The sequence below is a fragment of the Sinohyriopsis cumingii genome, chromosome 8 (assembly GCF_028554795.1).
Source record: "Sinohyriopsis cumingii isolate HCF-2022 chromosome 8, ASM2855479v2, whole genome shotgun sequence".
NCBI classification, from domain to species: Eukaryota; Metazoa; Mollusca; class Bivalvia; order Unionida; family Unionidae; genus Sinohyriopsis; species Sinohyriopsis cumingii.
Genome location: NC_142968.1, coordinates 64399474 through 64424766, shown reverse-complemented (window position 1 = coordinate 64424766; position 25293 = coordinate 64399474). Strand labels below are relative to the sequence as shown.

General features: G+C 36.4%; 1 protein-coding gene across 1 annotated transcript; it reads right to left on the bottom strand.

The window, feature by feature from the left end:
* Nucleotides 1–1043: 1043 nt before the first annotated feature.
* On the bottom strand, nt 1044–8459 carry LOC149793691 (uncharacterized). The gene is made up of 8 exons (XM_089969040.1): nt 8255–8459; nt 6919–7186; nt 5993–6030; nt 4954–5310; nt 3898–4283; nt 3193–3326; nt 2578–2755; nt 1044–1365 (listed from the first exon to the last, which is right to left on the bottom strand). Exons 1-8 carry the CDS (start codon nt 8407–8409, stop codon nt 1160–1162), a joined length of 1722 nt encoding a protein of 573 aa, XP_089825166.1. The 5' UTR covers nt 8410–8459; the 3' UTR covers nt 1044–1159.
* Between the last annotated feature and the right edge of the window lie 16834 nt (nt 8460–25293).

The following is a 25293-nucleotide window of genomic DNA, read 5'->3' as shown; positions in this document are numbered from 1 at the left end:
GATTGAGCTACTTGGACAAGCTCGTAGTATCTTTGACAAAACCGATATCAATTCTATGCCAGTCAGCGAAGACCACCAGTACAGAGCCTCGCAAGTCTACACAGGGCATAGGGGTAGACCTCTTTATGACATAAGAAAGGAACAACTACAATTTTTCATCGGTAATTTCTTAACTCAACTGACACACTAACATGTTGTATATTATATTTACATGTTCCATTGTTATCCCCTAACACATAAGCAGTGTTTACTGCTTCCAACTTCTTTATTTTTCTGATGTTCATGCACAATATTTGATAATGCTTCCGTATGCAAGCAAATCATAGAGGTGTCATTTTAAAGCGTTGATAGTTTTCAATATTGTAAGACATGACATTCTTTCTTGAGTATCATTATCTGTCCGTCTGGCTAAATGATTTCGTTATCCTGAATATTATAAGGTATCGGGATTTAAGCTGTTTATGCAACAACACTTAGGAATGATAAATGGTAAACATCAGTTAGGTAATGCCACTGAGTATATTATTCGCACACCACCCCGTTGTTTTGTACCCCGTTACAAATTTTACAATAAAACAGTATCAAGGACATAAAGATGCACGAAATTAAGTAATTTCATTCACTGATTTATAATTTCTAACTTACAGTTGATAATAGTTCCCTAACACTGCGGACGTATTGGCATTTCAAAGCAAACGGAAGCTCTCGATATAAACAAGCGACAGATCGCTCACTGACCTTTTCTGGTTTATAGAACAGTCCATTTCATTAAAAATGTCTATGTTTAATATTTCGTGACCAAATTGTGAAGTTTTTTGCTATCCTTGATGCCTTTTCGTTTTAACATCGGTGTGTGTGTGTGTGTTGGGAGGTTTGCAAATAAATGGGAGCATGTACGAATATTTTAGTCCTTAAAGAACCGTGTATTGAAATTTAATATATAGTACTGTCAAAGACTTCACATGATATTCTACAATCGATACTTTTACCACCGTACATTGTAAGAGAAACTGTGTTTTCTTTGGTTTGTTTGCATGATTCTTTATTCCACATATAGTCATGTAGTGCATTTTTTCCAAATTAATTGAATTATTTCATAACGTAAAACTTTCACCAAGTAGAAAGTATAAAAAACAGGATATTATTAGAAACATATATCCTATGCGGCATCATCTGGTAAATGTCCCAAAGGTAAATAAGGGACATTTATGCAAGTAGAACTTCTAGGAAGCATACTTCCATCATCAAAAAATTCAATCTCGGGTGGCATGTAGTATCCTAAAACTGGTATCTCTGCAGATGCCGTCACAAACTGTACTATTTTCTCCAATGTAACTTTGGCTTTCTCCGTTCCTTTTCTACCACCTATAAAAAGCAATAGAATTATATATATATATATATATATATATATATATATATATATATATATATATATATATATATATATATATATATATATATATATATTCAAATCTATGGTCTTAAACCAAGTGACAGAATAACGCGAAAACCAGCAAGTTTTGTAAAATTTAACAACTAATTTAATTCCCTAGAATACGAAATGAAAATTTAAAAAAGAAAACTTGCAGTATAGTGAAATGGATACCAAATAGTCATAAATGTTTTATCAGAAGGCCAAAGATATAGACTAATCGGAGTGAATTACAGTGTAATTCCAGTTTTGAATGTGCTGATGTGCCAATAGCCGCTCGTTGATACTGAATGCCGTTCATAGTGCGGTGAATACAAAAATAGGAGATGGTGGTTGCGTGTTGAAGAGTGATTCTTTCAGCATTCTGTTCAGGAGTAGGTTTCATACAATAAACATAACAGCAAGTTTGTTATTTAATAAAATTAAAATGTTGTTTTCATGTGTTAATACCGAATATATTTCATGTGAAACAAAAAGCAATATATTTTATATTTGAACATGTGACTTCAAGCTCGCTGAAATGGAAATGTCACGTTTTTTATACTACACAATGAGTTATAACCGGTATTAACATAGAAAAGGATATATATATATATATATATATATATATATATATATATATATATATATATATATATATATATATATATATCTGTGTGTGTGTGTGTGTGTGTTTATCGTTTATGCAAACCTTATAATTCATGATCTTCTTTGATATAACAACTTTATGTGGCCATTCCGCTAGCTGCCACAAAGAAGGACTGAACATATTGTTTTACAATAAGTCGTAGAAATGTGAATGTAAAAGAAGAAAATGTCCACCTCTCTTTAGAGGCTATATAAACCTTTCGCATCCAACGTCTCTCAAAATGTGTATATAGTGGAGTCCTAGTAATCATGCTAATCTAACACAACATAGGTACAACGGACTGAACACAGATACAATTTAGATAGTATGGAGTAATTCAGGAGTAAACATGTAATATCATTATATTAATAATAATCTTTAAGAAACTAGTTCAATTATAACCATGGCGCAAACGAAAAACATTTACCCCATATTTCATTTTGATAAATGTATATTTATAATCTATGAAATCAGAACTACCTCTTTCTTGTTATCTTTACAGATGTTATATATTTACCTGAAACTTCTTTAAGGTATGCTAAGAATTTTTGATATGTACCATCCTCCTTTAATCTTCTGTTAGATCCGATATCTGAGAATACTGGTTTTAGGATATGGATCAATTTTCTCTGTGTCAGAGTTGACCTTGCAGAAGGCCTGAAGAGATATTTAATACACGGCTTTCGGCGCATTAACTGAAAAGTAACATTTCAATACATAAAAAGTTGTAATTGACCCAAACTGTTTCATTAGCAAGGTTGCAATAACAAAAGGGACTTTGTACCATAACTTCTATTTGCACATAAGACTTTATTATCAGTTTGATTCTTATCCAGTTATGCGCATCTTCAGTTTACCTCTCAAGAATTGGAAAATATGAGGGGTACTAAATTTATAAAGCTTGATGAGATTAGCTGATATTCACATAATCTAATACATGATAAACTTATGCTTTTAAAATAACCTTAACAATGTTTACAATCCTTATTTAACAAACAAGCTATATTGTATATTGTGGTCCCAAAATCACTGCCAAAATTTTTAGTGTATAATGATAACAGGTTACAAGAGTTTTATAGGTCCGGGTTACGGCTGCAGGTTTGGGAAAGTTTAGATACTCATTTGTGCTTACATCAACAAAACCAAGCCGATTTAAGCCATCTCTAAATTGTGCCTGGACTGGTGTTAAGTTTTGGGACAGGAGCGTTTCCAATTCAACTTCTGTTAGGAAACATGGTAGAGGCCCGTTCTGCATCAATGACAAACCTAAAATTATTGTTAACAAGAATAGAACGACGCGCGTGTAATATTAAATGAAAGATATATTTAAACCAAATGAATCATTTTTCTGTTTCACTCTTATTAACTCCAAAAACGAGGCACAGCCTGTTAAGCAAGAAATGTGGGTCATCACAATCACATCTTACTAGTGTTGAAATACGCGTGACACATGAATGCACGCCAAAAATAGCAATGTATTGACCATGCATGCAACAATGTCGTGTAAACTGAAACTGATGTATAGGAGTTAAAGAATGTCAAAATTATTTTTGCTAAAATAGTTAGGATCGCTTTATATGTCGAGAGAGAGAGAGAGTATACTTTCATTCAATAACAGAATGAAAGACCTATACCATTCATTTACACGACAAACGATTTGCTTTATCGATTGCTTACCAAATTGCAGACCAAAGCTATTTACCACAAAAATTAACATGAAAGCATATTGTGCTCTGCCTAATATTCACATCGCAAATATGTTGTCCATTGATAGCCGAATTATGACCAACATAGTAAAAATTAAATCTACAGCAAGTAACGAAAATATAACACTTACCACAAACTAGCCCTGCACCAAAATAGTATTTCCTTTCAAGTCCAACGGAGTCATCTTTCAGTGTGTATGCACCCTCCTCAGTCATTTCAAAAAGTCTCCATTCTTCTTTTATTATTTCTTGCATCATATGAGTGAGGAACTCCTTCCTTGGTCCCCCTAGGTCGGAAGCCTCTTCTCCATAAAATGTCACCTCAAGGGGTACCAGAAGGTTTGGCGCTTCCAAGATCTCCTCCATTCCTGTTGCAAACATATTCATCCGCGACACATAGATGGGTTGGGTTTCACCCTCCAGCGGTTCTGTTAATGATGTTTGGTCTAATTGTCTTCTAGTCATTACAGATTTTTGAAAATAGCGCAAGACAGCTACTGGGTCATGAATGTCCTTGCTGTGGCAACAAAAAAGAGCAAGTCAAGGTACTTAAATTACTGAATTCAGGTGGAATTTTGTAAACTAAGAAGGCATCAGTATTTACTGAAACAAGAGAAAAGAAAAGCAACGGAGTCTAAGAATCTTAAAATTTGTCAGTTGTATCTAACTTTCCCAATTCAAAGGGCAAACACTCATTCATATGCACGTGGCAGTGGGAAATAAAGATATCCACTGAAAACATGTAATTGAAGTCAAGCTATATACATGAAATAATATATTTTGCTTGGATAACAAAGCAGAATATATCCAACAAGATTAACTAGTTGATAAACATATTAGTAATCGGTGCTTATTGGTGTGCGTGTGTTTGTGTTAAACCAGTCTTTAATATTAAGAAAATAATTACCTTTTTGCAGATGGAAAGATAAACATGTCACTTGGCACAAAAATACATAGTCCAGCATGTAAAATGAACTAATTAGAGTTACCTGCATCTTATTATGCGTTATTATGACCCATCTAGACAAAAGAATTTCCACAATCTCATATAAAGTAGTGTATCGCTGAAAAGGCACAGATTGGCCTCAAGAAGGAAATTTTCGTAGCATGAATGTATACAGCAACCATACAACATGGCATCTCATAATTGGATCTTTCCAAATAAAATTTTTTTAAAAACATCTTACACTTCTTCCAAAATCACAGCCTTGTTGTCAACTAAACAAGAAGACCTGTAATTTGTCATTACAGTATGATGCAGATCACCAATGCTGGGATGTCCGGTTACATCATTATGATGTTCAGTGTTTCTTGATCCAGCGCCATGCTCTTCACTGGTACGGTGTACTATTGCTACTATACCAGCATGCTCGCTAGTGCCAGAGCTGGGAAACGTAGCCACGACAGTATCCTGTTGTCTGATATTTGGAATTTTGGGTACATTACTGTACATTTCACCAGTGTTGAGAAGTGGGTCTGCAGTACTGGTGTTGTTGTGTGTTGTTACAACACTAGGCTGCTCACTAACGTTAGCTGGATCATCGCTGAAAACACATAAATATATTTACAACGTTTGACAAATCAGATGATTATAGATCGATTCAGATTTATGTCGTCCTGTAAGTTTCATAAAAAGCATATGCATTCTACAAGACATATATTTTAGATAAGAACTGTACTGTAATCTATGTAGGACACAACTGGAATGACTGTGAAGTGGCATATTTATTAATCAAGGATGACTAAATTCCATCATCAGACTCTGTAACATGCAATAGGATTGACAATGAAGCAAAACATCGCGTAAAAATCCACCAACAGGACATTTAGTTAGTTTACATGGGTAGTGACCAGTGGACTGAGTAAAGGGGACAATGTATAATGCATGATCAATCTGCAATGAAGCCTCACTTTCTTTTTCCCTAAAGTGATGCTCTATTGTGATGTTTAGTGGATTCCATACATTTATATGCAGTCTACTTCCAGTAAATCACATATCAAGTTTGCAGGAACTGTACGAATGTAAATCATATATCAGTTGTACATGCAACTATACTATACTCTACACAAATATGAATCATTTATCAAATGTACAGGGAGTTAGTTACACACTCTACACAAATATGAATCATTTAAGGCAAATAATCAATTTCTGAAGGATGGACACAAATTATCTAGTCCTGAGTAAGTAGATCTAAAACCGAGGTTCAAAGACATACAACTTACTTGAAAATTTCAATGAAATCTGCATCTTCTCCTGATTTCTGAAAATCATGAATAAAATGTGTGGGTACGTTTTTATCAATAACACTCTCAATCCCCAACATTACGTAAATACTCTGCACACATGATACCACCGTATAAATTTAGTGATCTAAACAACAGGCACTTTCTAACCAAACGAAATGCATACCCTTTGAGTCTGTCTAGGTATCAGTAAAGTTTATAAAAAAAATTCTCTCAACAGAAAAGCAAAGCAAAACTTCATTTACACAGCACTTCATCTTCGCTAGCCAAGCTTCCGATATGATAATCCTATCTACACCTTGGCGGATCGAACATATATAGTGGTGCTTTGTCCTAGCGACATCTACTGGATTTCCTGAACTGCCTCCCATCGTACATAATGCCAAGGAACCAACACCGTGGTGCATTCTACACTGGCCGAAAATAATGCAGGCAATTGACCTAAAAGGATACTTTGGATGTTTAACCTCGAAAGTACGACTAAGTACCAGAGTGAAGCCATTACAGGTGTATTTGAGAGAAAGGAAATTGTGCAAACACGGACTGGGACTAGAAAATTGCTTACTTATCAGTCCATTCTAGCTGTGTGCTCCCCTTGTCCCGATCATGTAGGAACAGTGTTCACATTTGAACAACTTAATTTTGACTGGATGCGGTGGCTTGCCGTTGCATCCAGTGAAATTCATAGACATGAAACACAGAAATATCTGCCCGATACGCCGAGGCGGTGATAGGTTATCATATCGGAACCTTGCCTTGCGAAGATGACAGCCCTTAGAAATTGCACCTTTGTCTAATATACATGAATTGTATATAAACGGAGGTAACATACTGTTGGATTAATGTTAAAGCTTTAACATGAGCAAAATACCTGATACAATTAACTGATAATCAGACTACCTTACCTGACAAGTTTGCATGTGTTCTCTCAGGTCCTTTATAGGTACCATGCTTGAACAAGACAAACACTTTTCTTGCTCTTCAAAGGAGTCTTCTATGTCAATTATAGCGATACTCTTCTGAATCGGCCTGATGTATATGCGACCTGTACCGAACTCCCTAACGTCTTCTGCACTGCATCTTCCGTGACTTACTGTGGTTAAAACTTTTTTGGAGTTGCTTTTTAGCGTTAACAGCTCAAAACCACCACACTGATCTAAAGCCGGAAAAGAGCTGGAAAACAGATAATGAATATTACATTTTTTTATTTTCGAGTACGGATAACAGTTTTATATCAATATTCACTTTTAAACTCAATTTTAAAACAATTATGTAATGTGTTTGTTTGGCGTTAGGATTTCAGGAATAAAGATATGGTTAAATTTATTTAGAAGGTTGGTTCAAGCTGGAAATATTGAATGGATGATGTTGAGTATTGAGAGGAATCGTCATTGAGTCTTATATTTCAGTAATTTCTTGAATATCATTCAATTGTTTTTATTCAGATAATATTGTTTTGTGAACGTATTTAAAATTTGGTTTATACTTTTACTTGATTTTGACAAGTAAACCGTAGGACATAGCTTGTTCAACCAAATCTTACTTGTCCGCATAAACGTTAAGAAAAACACCTGGTTTTACAAGTACAGTATTAAAACTAATCGCAAAAAGGGATACAGTTAAGTCTATAAATAAAATAGACAATATCTACTAAATCTGTACATTTCAAATTTTACGTAGTGTTTCTGAACTTTTATTTTGTGGAATATTCTATTTAAAAATGCAATAGGAGCTTAAGCATAAGTTATGGTCCAACAAATATTAACTTCCGCCACTCCCACTCACACATAAGCTTGATGGTTTATCAATTAGTACTTAATTGTTTGATTACCAAGAAACAATGTTCTAAGTAAACATTAGAGAAAAACATTTCCAGATGGAATATTCTTAATTTCTATGACTCAACAAATCTGTATATTATGAAATAGAAGTGCGCATAGAGATACAATTTGAAAGAGACATTTGCATCAAGAAAAACAGTAGATATAACTCACATCAACAAGCGATGGTGTATCTTGTCTATTATGACTTCAACTGTAACTAGATGAGCAACCTAGAGGCGGAAACCGAGTTGCATAGTGCCTACCTGCTGTTGCTTTTTTTTTTTTTTTTTTTTTACAGTTCATTCTCTTAAGATTTAGAACGTAACATACAAGCATTTATTCGCATGCACTTCACTCGTTTCCTTCATTTAAAAAATTTGCCGATCACTTTTCATTACCTTTTGGAAAACATAATTACCTTAGTATGGCCTGTCTCACTTGGTCATGCAAAGCATCAGCAGGAATACTAACTTTCTTTTCCCCAAGGCCATTTTTACGTAGGATTCTCCTTTCTTCCAGAGGTGGAATAGTAGTAGAAGTATTGGAACTCAGACAAACAAAAGATCGAGTCATAGTGCGACCTAAAATAGAAATATGTATCACCGCAGTTTACTTGTTTTGGTGACTAGAATCAGGACATAAAAATAAGCAATATTTCCTAAAACTTTATATAAGTTTATGTTGCATGAGTGAAGCAGCTAGGTATGTGTTTGTGAGACATGGATGCCCACACGTTCCTGTTGGACAAAAATTGAAGTAAGAAATAAATATGCATGTATTTATAAATCATACTTAGGTTTCATATTCTCTGTTGCAATTGTGTGAAAAAATGTGATAAATTCCATTTTGTAAATTTTAAATGTAGGCATTTCATCAAAATCGAATAATGTAAAAATGTGAATCGTCAAACACACTAAAGAAAAGACATAGCAGAACAAAAACAACAACAACATAAGAGGGGAGAAACAAACACATATTAACATTTGTGCATCGTAAGACAGACACACATCACGCAGACAGTCAATACAATAGTTGTGTATTTATTTTATATTCAAAATAATACTAGTACAGAATATTTAAAAAGAAACAAACATTGTGCCTTGTTCTAGTGGTTAACTTGAATGTTGAAGTGTTGTGGTGCTGGTGTCAAATCAAGACAATAAAGGCTATATATTGACTATATATATGGGATAACCTATTTGTGTGAGAGTATTTGTGTGTCTGTGTGTACACGTTCTATTAGATGCATTGTATGACATGTATTTTTCCATTCATAAGTGATGTCTTGAGTGCTTAATATGGCCAAAAAAAACAAACCCAGAAATAAAGCAACTATATAAAATAGTGATATATAGTGATAATGAAGGGTACCTTTTCTTCTCCCATCAATCCTGACCAAATTGTTATCAGTCCTACCAGTTCTTGACCTATATGGATTTAATCTCTGTGCAAAACAAAAAGAACATGTGACAAGTCTAAATGTAGAGAAAAAAGATGTGGGTTTTTCTCATATAACAAAAGATGATGCCTGGGTCATTATATTTTGGGGGAAATCAATAACATTTCATGGTGATATTCATTTACTCTTCTATTGAAAGAAGACCTATTTGATACACTAGGCTTCTATGAATGTTATAGGGCTTATATGTACGGAAACACACTTTATGAATCATAACGTTTAATTAAAGTTTAGCGGATATTATATTTTTACACATTAGCAATAGGACATTAGCAAGTTACGGAAAGGCAAAACTATAAGTTAGTTGGTGTTAATAGTTTCATTGTTTTTCGCATAGCATTTAATTCAGCTTAGTGGCTGTTGAATCCACTAAACTTAATTAAATTGATTAAATGGGACAGTTGCATAAAATTAAGTTAAAATTCAATTTTAAAATCTTTGTGGCATCAACAACTCAGGATGACAGACAGAAAGACGAAACGCCGTGATGACAATGATGTAGTTCATGGAATTAAACAGTGCAAAAAGGAGAAGTTTGTTGAAATTATATACCATTGTAAAACTAAACAAGCGCCTGTGTTCCTCCGATACCGATGAAGATGATGTCTGACTCGCAGATGAACCAGATGCAGAGGATCTAAGAGATGATAAGGTGGAGGAAATCTGGTCTGCGACCCTCCTCAAGATAGATATGGCATCATCAAGGTTTGTACTCGTGTCTGAATTAAGAACAAAATTGGTAATATTTATCGAACGCCATAAAAAGTACTTGCGTGTAAGCTGCTTGTATGAATCGTTTTCTGTTCTGTAATATCAGTGAACTGGTTGTCACAATGAGGAATACGTGTGTTTGTGTATGTGTATGTGTGCATGCATGTGTGTATGAATGTATGTATGTTTAAATTTGCATTGTTTGCTTGTTAGTTTTGTTTTAAAAAAATTATTTCACTTTATACTATTGTAATGTAATATTGTATGTTGGACTTATCCCTGTAAAAATTCAAGTTCATTTTATATTCGACTTTAATTACTGATTTTTTTTAAAGACTGTGAGCAACTAATACATGACTAAAATATTCTCTATGTGTATGGGGTTGATATTAAAATCACTATCAGTAGAAGTATACATGTTTATTTGGGTCTGGGTCTAGGTTATTGGAAATTCCCCATAAATTGCCAAGTTTTCCTGTTGTTTACTACATTTTGTATTATAATTTTAGAAACAGTTATAAATATAGTTATAAATAATTACAACTAAGATTTTATTTTGTAAACATTAGGAGCCTTCTGTAAGGGTCTGTATGACAAAATGCTAATTGTGACCGGAGGTCAAGTAGTGGACTATATAATATTGTCACTGGAAAAATTATTAATTTGTGATTTAAAATCTTAGTAGAATTAGTCTGTATTATTGTTGTGACCAGTAGTTCATATGGGCTGGAATTTTAGTTATTCCAATTACTTCTTCTCTGGAAATACAAACGTGCTCTGATAACATTCTTGGAAATAGAGACTTGGATTTATAGTGAAATACAAAAAAGGATATAATCTCGGATTGTATTATTGCAATCCAACAAAAGACTGTTGACAAAACAACACTTTACGAGCCATCGCAGGCACATCAACCCTTTCAGCTTATTCATACCTTTTATCGTCGGAACTTTTGTCTGCAATTATATGATTAGTTTGCGATTTAATTCGCAATACCATAATTTCTTTCTCTTTATTTTCACTTTGTAATCTACGGAAATATAATCTTTGTTGAATTTTTCATAGTCTGTTGCTTCTCACACTTTTCTATTACATATTTAAAACGACGGAGTCGTAATAATGTATGTATGTATGTATGTATGTATGCATGTGTGCATGTGTGTGTGCGCATGTGTGTGTGTGTGTGTGTGTGTGTGTGTGTGTGTGTGTAGCGTCATGTCTATCAAATCGGATAGTAAATACGTAGAATAGTGTAGACAAAGTGTCAAAAACGGAGTGTTCATGGCTAGAAACGTGAGGTCTTGGAAGTGGGGAATCTGTAGGTAACTCTGAGTTACTGTAGTGAACAAAATGGCATCGACTTTCGACGATTGAGGAGACCAGCATATAAATGCTTTACATAATGAATAAAGTTCCTGAAGACAGTTACACAAAGGTACATATTGAACTATCTTGTGTAAATGCTGTCTAACCCTAAGTCATAATGTACAGATGCGGACAAATTGTAGAGTTGTCTGATACAATGCACAGAGTAAAGGCCTCGGCGACTTTTGATTTGTTTTACTAAGATTCTTCCTATTTTTATAGTTAGTCGGGTCTTGATGCTGAAATTATGCATAATTAGACATGGACACAAAGGATTTAAACTGTATAAGAAAGATTGTTGGTCAACTGCATACAGTAAATCGCATACATAAGAAATTCATAAATATTATCCTTCACTTAATAATGAAAGGTTAATTCCTAGCCCTGTTAATTATATTTTTCTTATTTATTAAATTATGGCAAATTGTTCCTTGTAAACAAGTTGGTATTGAAAGAAATCAACACACTCTATATGTATGTATGTATGTATGTATGTATGTATGTATGTATGTATACAACACATATACAAATAATGAGAAGAATGCTGAAAAAAGACAGACGATCCTCACAAAACTATTTTGACATTATCGTGCAACATCATTACTGAATGGATACTGCCCTGCTGAATTACTGATGGGAAGAAAATTACTAGCTACTTTGCCACCGGCACCAGAAAACTTGCAGCAGAAAATGGCAAGATTAAAGAAACTGAAGAAATCGGAAAACTATAGACATTTAATGCTCATGCCTACCACAGTATCAGAGCTTGTCCGAGTGATTTTTTAAAAACCCTGATACTTGACTCTTGATGAAAGCAAATCAGCATCTATCAAGCAAACTTGATATTTCACACGTTTGGGAAGACTGTGAAACCCACATGAGAGACAGAACCAGGTCACGTTTCATTTTAAATGTTAACATACGCAGGATTCGAGATGTAACGTTAGCCTAATTCTAATTAGCTTTAAATATCACTCAGCTGTTCTTGACAAAGAAATTAATCAGACATTATACACTGGACTAGAACTGATTTACATCAACAGCTGGTTGATGTTATGCCCTCACAGGGTTTAAGATCAATGAGAAAAATAGTTTGAGGGCAATCATGTCTCCGCAGCTTTACTGGTGTCTTGTAATTAATAAATAATTAGTATGCGTTTAATACAAATACGCCATATAGATTAAACGTATTAATTCATATTATCATAAGGAAGCAAACATCCAGTAAGGCACTATTATCCTTTTTACCATCCAGGTTAGTATGCAGAATAAAAGCCGTCTTTTACCGACTGAGTCTGGTTCACCCTTCATTGATAAATGGTGCTCACCTGGAATATTCTATTTCATATATAACTTCGAACTAGTAATTGATAGCAGCCTATAACAAATCATAATTCCCCACCACATACTTTACCTCTTTCACACTGTACCTTACCTTCCCAGTTAATAATCGCCCTCATATTATATATCCCATCGTTCATTCAATGATTCTACATTGCATTTATCTGGTAAATCTCTAGACTCCATTAAAAATAAACTTCAAATCGACCTCAGCAATATATCAGTTTGGTGTCATCGAAACAAAATGCATATTAACATCTCTAAAACGAAATGTATGACAATTGGAAAAAAGCAGCATCTATCTACTAACATGGATTTACTTCTAACTCAAAATGGCTTAGATGTATCTATTGTCAAAAATCAGAAACTTCTTAGTATCTACATTGATCAACACCTCAGCTGGAATGCGCATATCGATAACCTATGTGCAATGATAGTCAAAAGAATTACTGTTACAATTGCTTTCGAAATTTCTACCTCCACAATCACTTGAAGTACCATATAGGGAAACACATCAAATTATAATCTGTCCAGAATTGATAGGCTCCAGAAAAGGGCAGCCCAAATAATACTGAAACTTTCTGTTATGACTCCCTCAAATGTTTTGTTTTCACGTATGAAATGGCTACCTATTCAAAAATGTATTCTTTATTTTAAAAGAATCATGACATATAAGTTTTTCAACGGTCTTTCTCCAGATTATATCTCTAACGTAATTGAACTAAGATCATCGAATACTGATCGTAATCTCCGATCGACGACTAACAACGATCTCCAGATTCCTCGGTCGAAAACCAATCATTACAAAAGCTCATTTTTTGTATCAGCACCTACTGTATGGAATTCCTTATCAATGAGGATACGTAATTCAACTTCCCTTGCTTCTTTTAAAATATCATTAAAGAAATTCTTTCTAGACCAGCTGGAATGACATACTAAAAGCTCTGAATAGAAAACTTTATAATCATATCCATGATTGATGTGTGTATATATATATATATATATATATATATATATATATATATATATATATATATATATATATATATATATATATATATATATATATATATATATAATAAGACTTGTGCTGAAATGTATGTACCTGTGTATTGAATATTGTTCATAGTTGTATGTTTCCCAGTATAGTCACACATAGTCAGAATGAGTGTGCGACGATACCTGGTTATGTGCATGATCTTATATTTTTATTTTGTGTATTTTCTTTCTTTCTTATTTTGTTTTAAATATTTAAAAAAAATTTTAACATAGCCGATTACAAAAACTGAGGACCACACGGCAGATGGGTCAGCCATGACCAAATGTGTTATCCTCGTTAAAGATAATTTATTATTATTATTATTATTATTGCATACTTCACTGATCGCGTAACTCATATCTACACCTGAGATTTACATATTAATTTCACGCGTTTCTCTTTGTGTTCCACCTTTGGTTCAATGTTAATTTCTCTTTGCATTTTGTAATAATAATAATAATAATAATAATAATAGTCTTATGTGATGATGGTAACACAATTAGTACCGAAACTAACCTCACTTGTGGCACTTTATTATCTACATATGTAGAGGCAAATATATAAAATACAGTTGAGAAACAAACATCATACAGAAAAGGTTTGATTGATATACACAGGAACAATTAAGTGTTGATATAGCACAGAAAGCATTGTGTACACCAACATGCATGATTCAAAGCTTTTTCGTTCACACACACACACACAACACACACAGAGGGGAAAGCTGACCATAACCGGTTATAGACATTTAGATTGTATCCATTTCAAACTCCTGTGACGAAAGGAATGCTCTGATGGTTCTTCTTTAACATCTATAGGTAGACAGTTCCAAATGATTGGACCCACACTATTTTTATACAATTCCATTTCGGGCTTAGAAAGAAGAAAGTTATAATTTGGCATAGAGCGTAGTATCGATAGACCAGAAACTGTATTGACATTATTTGTCCTTTTACCGAACATATTGTTATATAGTTTGGCGTCGAATCATTAGAAACTAAATCTTTATACTGTGAACAAATTTCTTTTAGAAAAATTACCACGTATGATGCTGTCACTCATATTTATACGTAATATTAATTTCATGTCATACGCTATCATTATTCTCATCTCGTTCTAAGTCATACTTGCTGTACAACATATTGATTGGAATGCATCTATCGCTCTCCTTTTCATAATATATTGTCTCAGTGCGCGCCTGCGCATGTGATACTGCTGACATATATACATATTTTATTGAATAAAATTTATGAGAAAAGTTATAGATCGCTACTGGAGTTATTCTTCAATAACAAGACATTACAATCACCATCACTATTTAGCACCACTTAGACCAGTAACTGGTGGCGCCTCCAGTCATGTCAGAAAAATGCGGAGAAGTGCTTGTAGGTGTGTACAGCACCACAATAAAACAATATCAAGATAATAAATTAAAGACACCAGCAGCACAAATATCATGTTCAACAACAACAACATAGTAATAATAATAATAATAATAAGAAGAAGAAGAAGAAGAAGAAGAATTTACTTGACATAATAAATCTGTTGTTGGTGCACAAAGTTAGATTTTCTTAAACTTTACGGTTTCGCTTGTTTCTGTTACTTAGTTTAACACTATAAAGTTGTAACACTTCATACAGACCCAAACTTAAAGTATCAAGAGATGCTAATTGTTGATACACGTTCCATGTTGATTTGTTTGATCTATTTGGAGATGTGGACCGTTTATCTTTCTAAGGGCTCATCACATACCACTTTACAAATATGGAAGTCCTTGTAGTGTTGAAACATATATCGAAAGAAAGACAGCAATGGAATCAATTTCTTTTCTTCTTTCTGAATTATCCCAGGATCATGTCTCTATGATTCTTGTAAAATATTTTGTTTTCACAATTTTTCAAGGAACTTTACAAAACCATATATTACCATGAAGCTTCCATCTTCGTTTTTATTAAAAATGTAGACGCACCAGAAATAATGTGCAGATGGAAACTGGAATGGAATTATGAAACTACCTGACATTAATAATTCATTCAAACTAGATATTCTTATAAAATACAAAGTTATTATTTTGGTACTAGGTTTTATATATATTGGAAGATAAAAGACTAAAAGTTTGGCTTATGAAAAAAGATGAAATGTGGACAGAAATAGAAACTACAAAAGAATAACTATTTAATTATTATGCAAATTGATAAAACTTGTTGCACGAATGCTGCATGCATAAGGTTCATGTAAATTTTAATCATAAACTTTTATAAACTTCTATGTTAATATCATTTCAAAAATTTTATTTTAATTTAATTTTTATTTTTATTTTAAATTATTTATTTTAATTTAATATTTTAATATTTTAATGGCTATAGTTTCTTCAGTGTTACTTCTAATATACATGTACCATATATTATTACCGTTTACTGGTAATGCATTTAAAAAACAATGTCATGCCTAAAGTACAGCCTCCTTTATAGTGACCAATTAATAAGAAATAAAGCAACATATGCACAGAGTTTCTTGATATGTGGAAGCCTGTAAAACAGACAGGATTATACAATTTTGGAGACAATGCTGTTACTGGTTGATCTTAAAATTAGTCAGTACGGAAAAGTTATAAGCTACCATGACAATAAATAAATAAATAAATAAATAAATAAATAAATAAATAAATAAATAAATCTATTTATTCTTCTTCCTATCATTATTACAAGAAGAATAAGAAGAAAAGCAAGAACAAGAAGAAAATGAATTATCTAAATTGATATAATGGCATGGTGATGACAACAATGATGATAGTGCTGCTAATGGTAATGATGATGAGCTGGAGGTTGCTTATTTTTTGCTTGAACTTTATTTTTAACCTGATTGTATATATTATTTTTAACCTGATTGTATATATTTGTGATCATCTAAAAAAACTCTTCTGCTAAAACACTTTTGGGAACCGATGAAAATTGGACTTAAATATTTGATGAAGAGGTACAGTGCTTTTGTGGATTTGGTTTTTATATTTGTGTGTCTGTGACACAATTACACAAACGTGTCAATTATTTTTTCTCACTTCCACAGATTATCACATCATCAGCTAAGGGTGATATACCCTAGCTACCTTACGTTTCATCGTCTCGGAATACACAACGATGATAATGTCCTACTTTAGTTCTAAGTTTGAATCTCTTCTGACTAAAATGGACTATTTTAGTAATAAACTAATATCGCTCATTCATTTTATCTGATATTAAGTGGCATAACAAGGAGATCAAACCTGGGGTGGGGGTGGGCTCCACTGAGCTATTGGGCTTGACTTATATTTGGAAGCATACGATTAAGAAACGTTGATTTTAGGTCTATGATGTCAGGAGAAGGAAGTAGTTAATATAAAGTTGCATGCAATAGTGTTGTAAAAGAGGGTTTGGGATACGGACGGAGTGTTTGCTCCGTGCGCTAGTGGCATTGGCATCAAAACCATGGATGGGCGCTAGAGGTGTTGTGGCGCCAAAACCCCCTTGGGCTATCATCGTCGTCCCGACGCCATTTACCTTTAGTACGCCACTGCTTGCATGCAAAGTTAGAATGTATTTATGCTTTAAAACAAACATTGCTCTTGTGGCAATGACAATTTGTTACTTTTGACATGACAAATAATAATTATTATTATTGTTATTGTTATTATTATTATTATTATTATTATTATTATTATTAATTTTGATATTTTGTTCTTGTTGGCACTGCCAATGACATCAAAGTAGAAAAGTGATAAAATATGCCTCGCTTCTGTAAAACAAGATGTCGAGAGTTCGAAACTCGCGGTGGCATCCCAATTTTTTGCAAATACCTTTTTTGGCATTTCTTTCAAATTCGCTCATCCCAATTTTCCTTTTTGAAATTTTTTATCTTGAAAATGAATGGCTTTTTTATATTGATACCCACATTTATCTTTCTAAGTGTCAGGCTGCCAAAGAAGAGGTCGCAATTTTTTAAACACCTTTTTGTATTTTTAAATTCAATTTTTTTAAAAAAAATTTGCTCATCCCATTATTATTATTTTTTGTTTACTTTTCGAGAATTTTATTTTATGTTGAAACAGGCAATTGAGCTAAGTACAAATAAATACCAAATAGACACTACTTAAATCGATGGATATCAGGTAAAATCTAGCATTGGTCCAGCGGTCAGCAGAAAGCAGAAAGTACAAGCTTCGACCGTTCTATTGCAGAGAGAGAGAGAGAGAGAGAGAGAGAGAGAGAGAACGTCTTTACCCTAAGGGCTACGTGGTATCACTTACAAATCGCGGATGATGTTTTTTTTTTTTTTTTGTGAAAATTCTGATAGAATCCATAGCCTTTTCTTGTTATTTTCATACATCATTTGCTAAATTGTGGGTTTATTCAAACATGATCTGTGCTTATTCTTCGCCATAAAACACTCCAAAGGAGGTCACTGTTTTTTTGTTCACGTATTATTCTTTCACAATATATGACCAAGTTCCTCCCCCCCCCCCCCAATTTCCAATACGTTTGGAAAGGAGAGTGGGGTGTTTGAAGTACACTAAGAATCGTGAATAAGGGATTCTAAGAAAAATTATATTCGATATCAAAGAGGAAATATAAAAGAAGAAAAAAAAAGCACTAATATGTCGCTGCAAACTGGATTCAATGGCGGATAAAGAATTGATAGCATATAGACCTTGGACGAATAATGCGTATGCACTTAGGGCCGGTAATGTAAAATATACCAAAAGTGACGGGAAACACATTTTTGGCTTAGTGTGTAAGGTCATTAAACATGGTAAATAATAATGATCAAATAAAATCAAGATTTAATCTCTTTAGTTGATAGATCTCGCTTTGTTGAAGCCTAAGAAACTCACGCAGTACATGGCAGAACTTGAAAAAAAAAATAAAAAAAAAATATACGCACATTCATTAATGTGGATAAAATCACTTTATGCTGATCGGAAAACATGGTTCTTGTTTATAAAATACGAAAAGAAACGCTCACCCTTGCTTTGCTGTCCAACCGTCGTCTGCAAAAATCTCAGCCGAATGCTGTAAATACGCCCGTCGATTATGTTTCGGCGTGCTGACATCATACGTCATAGATAACAGCGCCCCCCTGTGTTTGTTTGGATTTACGCTAGCTGATTTACATTTTGATCAGACCGTTTTCTTTCCATACATTTCATTTAATACCACATCATTTGGAATATGAGCTGATCATTCCATTCTGTTCTTCAGACCATTTCAACTAATGGCAGATCATTTGGAATCTGAATACATCATTTCATTTTTTGGGTTAAATCATTTAATTCTAGACTACATAATTTCATTTAATACTACGTCATTTGGAAGCAGATTTCATCAATCCGTTTTGTTCTTTAAATCATTTAATTTAATACCACATCATTTGGAATCTGAATTCATCATTTCATTTGTTGAGTTAAATCATTTCATTTCATACTACGTAATTTCATTTAATAATATGTCATTTGGAAGCAGATTTCATCAATCCGTTTTGTTCTTTAAATCATTTTATTTAATACCAGATCATTTGGAATTTAAATTCATGATTTCATTTGTTGAGTTAAATCGTTTAATTTTAGACTACATCATTTTATTTAATAGCACGTCATTTGGAAGCATATATCATCATTCCGTTTTGTTATTTAAATCATTTTATTTAATACCAGATCATTTCATTTAACTCAACATCATCTGAAATCTGAATTCATTATTTCATTTTTGGGGTTCAATCATTTAATTTCATGCTATATCATTTCATATCACAAAACATCATTTGGAATCTGAATTCATCATTCCGTTTGATGGGTTAAATCATTTCATTTCACTCTACATCATTTCATTTAATACCACGTCATTTGAAATTTAAAAGCATCATTCGGTTTTATTCGTTAAATCATTTCATGTGACACCACATCATTTGGAATCTGGATTTATCATTTCATTTGCTAGGTTGTATCATTTGATTTCATACTAGATCATTTGATTAATGTAATTTTGGCGGCGACGGCTGCCCATACAAATCTTCTTTTATACTGTTAACCGTCTCCTCTGAATGTCTTGACGTGGTATCAAATTGACTTTGAGCAGCAATGGACGAATAGGCATTCTTAACGGACAAAATGGAGCCTGTGTAAAAATAAACATGTATGTTCTGTCCTGTACATTTGTCTTAATGTATCACCTTTGTGGCTGCAGCTGCATAAGCCAGAACAGTGTAAGAAGACGTGGACAGAGAAGACATTTCTTTAGATATGGGTTTCCATTATTTTCATTGGCTGGTACCATCCTTAGCGGAGAAAGAGTAGAAAAAGAAAAAAAGGGAGACAGTCAAAGATCGAGGTTTTCGTGAAGACATGCCCTTACAGGCGGCAGTACCTCTATTTCGTGAAGTAACCATTTTCTGTTGCGTTTTCGTCTTATTAGAGTGTGAACTCGCTGAAACTCTCTTCCTTTTTAAATGTTATCTTGAGTTTACATTTTGTTATTATAGCTTTGGATTTAGGATTCCACCGTGGCAGCGAACGAATCATGATACCAAGTAGAGGTTCACTTCCGCATGGTTTCAAGATGATTTGTGTGATCGATTTTTGAATTAGCTAGCTATGTCAAAGCTACTTGTTTTGTTTCCCTTCACAAATTTGATGAAGAACGTGGATAGTGCATTGTAGTTAATTACGGGTTGTCAACGTATACCATCACAAGCCTAGATTCTAACAAATATGAACTCACATGTGCATTTTGTTTCTCGCGCCTGATGCCATACAGTGTACGAATCAATGTGACAGGAAAAGATAAAAAAGATATCATATTGAATACTGTCAGAAAGAAAAGTCGTGAATGATATTTTATAACTATTTTAGACAGACGAAAATTAGGAAGGCGGCGTGTAAATGACTTTCTTCTTGACGCCAGTCGTGAAACAAAACCATACCAAATATTAAATAAGTGGGAGTGATAAGGATTTTTTAAATCGATGAGTAAATATGTATGTGGCAGTTGAGTAGCGTCGTTATAAGCATAATTCGAGCAAGGTGTTCGTAATTGTTTTGCCAAGACTTGAACTTGGGATTTGTGTCTTGGACTTAAAACAAATTAAATGTATTGAGACTTATGGTGCTATGCGCTTGACTTTGCTGAAATTGATTATGAGAAACTTAAATAATATGTGCATTAAGATGATGTCCTTTTCGTGTAAACCAAGGTTTCGTTTATTCTTAGTGATCTAGCTATTTGTCAGTCAATATGAGAACGCAGAATGCCGACATAATTCTCAAGAGGAAAGTGATGCGACATTTGTTCGAACTGAAGATTACGTATCCTGAGTAATTTGTTGTACCGTTAAGTTGCACGTTTCCATGTTTCTAGACACCATTACGTCTTTCTATCTCTGTCTCTTGAAAAGTATGAATATCTCACTGACATAAGTATGCTAAAATTGTCGAGAAATGAATTCTTTACACTTGTACAAATGGGGAGAAAAGGAGAGCCACCACACTTCTCTCTTACGATGGTAATGGACATTTGACTCAGTATTTTAAAGTGCCGTCTGTGTTGCTAAGCTTATAATTAGTGGTTGAAATGTCTATATTGCCGAATAATATTTTATGATCAGTTGTTTAACAGCAGCAACAACACAGAAATTACTTGGCATTCGTCCATCTACGGGAGACGATGGTGTAGCTCTAGAGTAAGCTTTTGTTTATCCTTCTTTCTAGCTCTCTTTACAGCTTGTTTTCTTTTTCTGTCTCCCTCGGCCTTTTGAACTCCCTGCCTGACAGCTATCCGCCAGGTGGAACGGTCCTTAGCACAGCTCTCCCAGTCGTTGGCATTGATGTTGGCCGTCTTCGTGTCCTTCTTGCAAACATCTTTGTAACGCAGACGTGGTCGTCCAGTCGGTTGTGCACCTTCTGCTAAGTCCCCATATAACAGGTCTTTGGGAATGCGGCCTGGGTCCATTCTCTTGTCAATGCCGATCCAACGAAGGGGCCTCTCGCTGAGAATGGAGAACATGCTGTTCATGTTGGCGCGTTCTAGAACCTCTATGTTGGGTACTTTATCCTGCCACTGGATGTGCAGAATGCGCCGCAGACATCTCAGGTGGAAGCTGGTGAGTGTCCTCTCGTGTCTTGCATACGTGGTCCATGTGGAGTGAGCTGAGCACGCAGGATTGGGGTTGTTCCAGACCCTCTGGTTAAGTCTGGCCATCACTGCTGCTGCCTTGGCAATCCTGCCGTTCACCTCAGAATAATGGAGAGTGAACTGGAGATGTTGGACCCGAGGTATGTGAAGTTCTCGACAACTTCCAAGTTGTACCCATCAATGGTGACAGAGGAAGGGGAGTCTGCCTCCTGCGAAATGACGTTCGTTTTCTTCAAACTGATGGTTAGTCCACTTTCCTTGCAAGCGTGGGAGAGGCGGCATACCAGCTGATGAAGTCCATCTTCCGTGTGTGATGCCAAGGCTGCATCGTCAGCGAAGAGCAATTCAAGGATGAGTACCTCTGTGACTATAGTCTTAGCAGGGACACGGTCGATGTTGAATAGCTTGCCGTCAGCCCTGGTATGGATGTACACGTCCTCGCTGCATTCCTTCAAGGTGTACTGGAGAAGCATGGAAAAGAAGACGGCGATGAGCGTCGATGCAAGGACACAGCCTTATTTGACTCCGCTGATGACTGAGAAGGCCTCTGATGTTGCGCCGTTGAAGCACACTGTACTGTGCATGTTCTCGTGTAACGACATGAGGACAGCAAGCAGACGTTGAGGGCAGCCGATCTTCTGCAGGAGTCTGAAGAGTCCACTCCGACTGACCAGGTCAAATGCCTTCTTCAGGTCCTTGAAGGCAATGTAGAGGGGCGTCTGCTGCTCGCGAAACTTCACCTGCAGCTGGCGTAGTGAGAAGATCATGTCTACAGTTGACCTGCCGGCTCGAAATCCACACTGGGACTCTGCGTAGACGCGAGAGGCTAGGATCTGCAAGCGCGCCAAGGCAACACGGGCGAAAGCCTTTCCGACGATGCTGATGAGGGAGATGCCCCGGTAGTTGTTGCGGTCAGCATTGTCTCCTTTGTTCTTGTACAAAGTGACGATGTTGGCATCACGCACGTCCTGTGGGACGCATCCCTGTTCCAAGGAAAGGCAGAGGAGTATGTGTAGGGGCTGGAGCAGTGCTGGTTTCCCGCTCTCGAGGACATCAGACGGAATGTTGTTGCTTCCAGAAGCCTTCCCACAGGCAAGGGAATCGATGGCTTTTCCGAGCTCTTCCAGGGTGGGCTGTGTGTCTAGCTCCTCCATGATAGGCAGGTCTGGAATGGCGGCCAGGGCAGTGTCAGTGACGTTGTTTTGGGTTGCATATAGCTCGAGATAGTGCTCAACCTATCGCAGCAGTTGTTTCCCCTGGTCTGTGATGACTTCGCCCGTTTTGGACTTGAGGGGGACGGTCTTGGGGCGGGGCTGTCGCCTTCTTGATACCCTCATACATTCTCGGTGTCGGCAGCTGTCTGTATACTGTTGAAAAGGTTCAGCCAGTAGGTGTTGGCACAGAGGCGGAAGGTCTTCTGGGCGTTGTTTCTTGCAATCATGAGGGCTTGTAGTGTTCTGGATCTAGGTGCAGCCTTGTATGCCAGGAGGGTTTTCTTCTTTTCCTCAGTCACGGGCTCCATCTCCTCCCAGTTTGCCTCATACCAGTCGACATTTTTTCGTTCCCTCTTCCCGTAAGCTGTGATGGCTGAATTGTACACAGTGTCACGGAGATGGGACCACTTGGAGTCAATGGTGTCATCGGGTGTCACTTTGGTGAGAGCTTACAGCAGTTTGCTGATGAACTGCTGTATTTTCTCTGGGTTGCTTGAACAGCTGGTGGTGATGTGCGGGTGACTCTTCTTCTTGGCGTGGTGCAACTTCTTGGGTAATATTCGCACCTTGCTGGCCAAGAGGGAATGGTCCGTGCCGCAGTCTGCACTGTGGTAGCTGTGAGTGAGGAGGACACTGGCCAGTTCTGCACGCCTGGTGATGACGAAGATTAGCTGGTGCCAGTGGCGTGAACGTGAGTGTCTCCATGACACCAGGTGGATCTCCTTGCATTTGAAGAAAGTGTTGGTCACACATAGGCTGTGGGAGAAGCACATCTTCAGCAGTCGCTGACCATTCTCGTTGATCTTACCCCTTCCGTAAAAGCCGAGACAGGTGAACCAGGCCACATGGTCAGCTCCCACTCTAGCACTGAAGTCTCTTAGTAAGTAAAGGCCTTCATTGTTGAGAATACTGGATATTGCCTGATCCAGAGCCTCATAAAACTCGTCTTTCTCCTCTTCGGTGGAGCAGATGGTTGGGGCGTACACGCTGAAGATGTTGACCGGGCCTAATGATGTTGACAGCCGGAGGGCAAGGATTCTCTCAGTACCCGATGACGGAGGTTCAATGAAGGCGACTAGAGTGTTCTTTACGGCAAAGCCTACACCGTGATGCATATGTTCATCCGAGGACTTCACCGCCAAAAGAACGTGTAATTGGCTTCCCTGATGGTGCCGCTATCAGCCAGTCGGGTCTCCTGAAGGCAGACAATGTCGATTGAACATTGGGAGAGTTCTCTGTCAATGACAGCAGTCTTCCGTGCATCGTCGATCTGCTGTAGGTCAGCGGTCAATCCAGGACACATGGTCCTGATGTTCCAGTTTGCAAAACGAAGAGCTGGAGTCTTTTTATTTCTTCTTTGAGTCTTTTCTGGTGCGGAGGTTTGTGGCCCACTTGTCAAGATGGTTCTCTAAACTCCACGCACCCAGTGAAGCAGGCAGGTCATGGCTGGAAGCACCCTACTGACTGGGGGCTGCCCAAATTGAGGCGGGCGGTAGCTGTCCAGTGAGACCTGGTGATCTCTCCCACCGTCAGAAGTAACCCCGGGCGCCAAACTCTACGCTAATCGAGCTTTGAGACTTAGAACCGGTAAACTGCTACTTCTCGTGTTGTGCCGACACCGTACGACGACGCTGGAGTGCCCTCTCCACCAGTGGAGCTACGAAGCCTGGGCAGGGTGGTATGGAGGATGAGCTGTTGTCCATTCAGCAGATCCCCGCTCTCCACGCAGTTGGTGGGCCCAAGGGAAAGACGAGTGCCGATACAGCTTGGCAATAACGGAGTCGCATGAGATGCCGGTATGACGTTGAAGTCAGTGTCAGACCGCCTTAGGGACTCCGTCTCCGGATTTTCTGTAGGGGTTTACTCCCTTAGCCTTTCCCATGAGTGGGTATAGCCGCAAGGTAGCAGAGGTTTGGAATCGGAGTTTTCCTTCTCCTAGATGAGCTACCGTCCAAGGTTTACGAGTCTCATCTACCCGAAGCAACTGGTTTTAAGGCGCCAGTGGCCCGCCTCCACCCCTTCTCCTGTTAGTGGAAAATGTGGTCCGCCGGACTTCACATCTAAGCCACTCGCGAAGGCCAGGACCTGGATTTTAGTTGACAGAGGCAATCAGAGATGTAAGCCGTATGGGGCATTTCTGGAGGAGTTGGACGCTTGTCTCCCACTCCC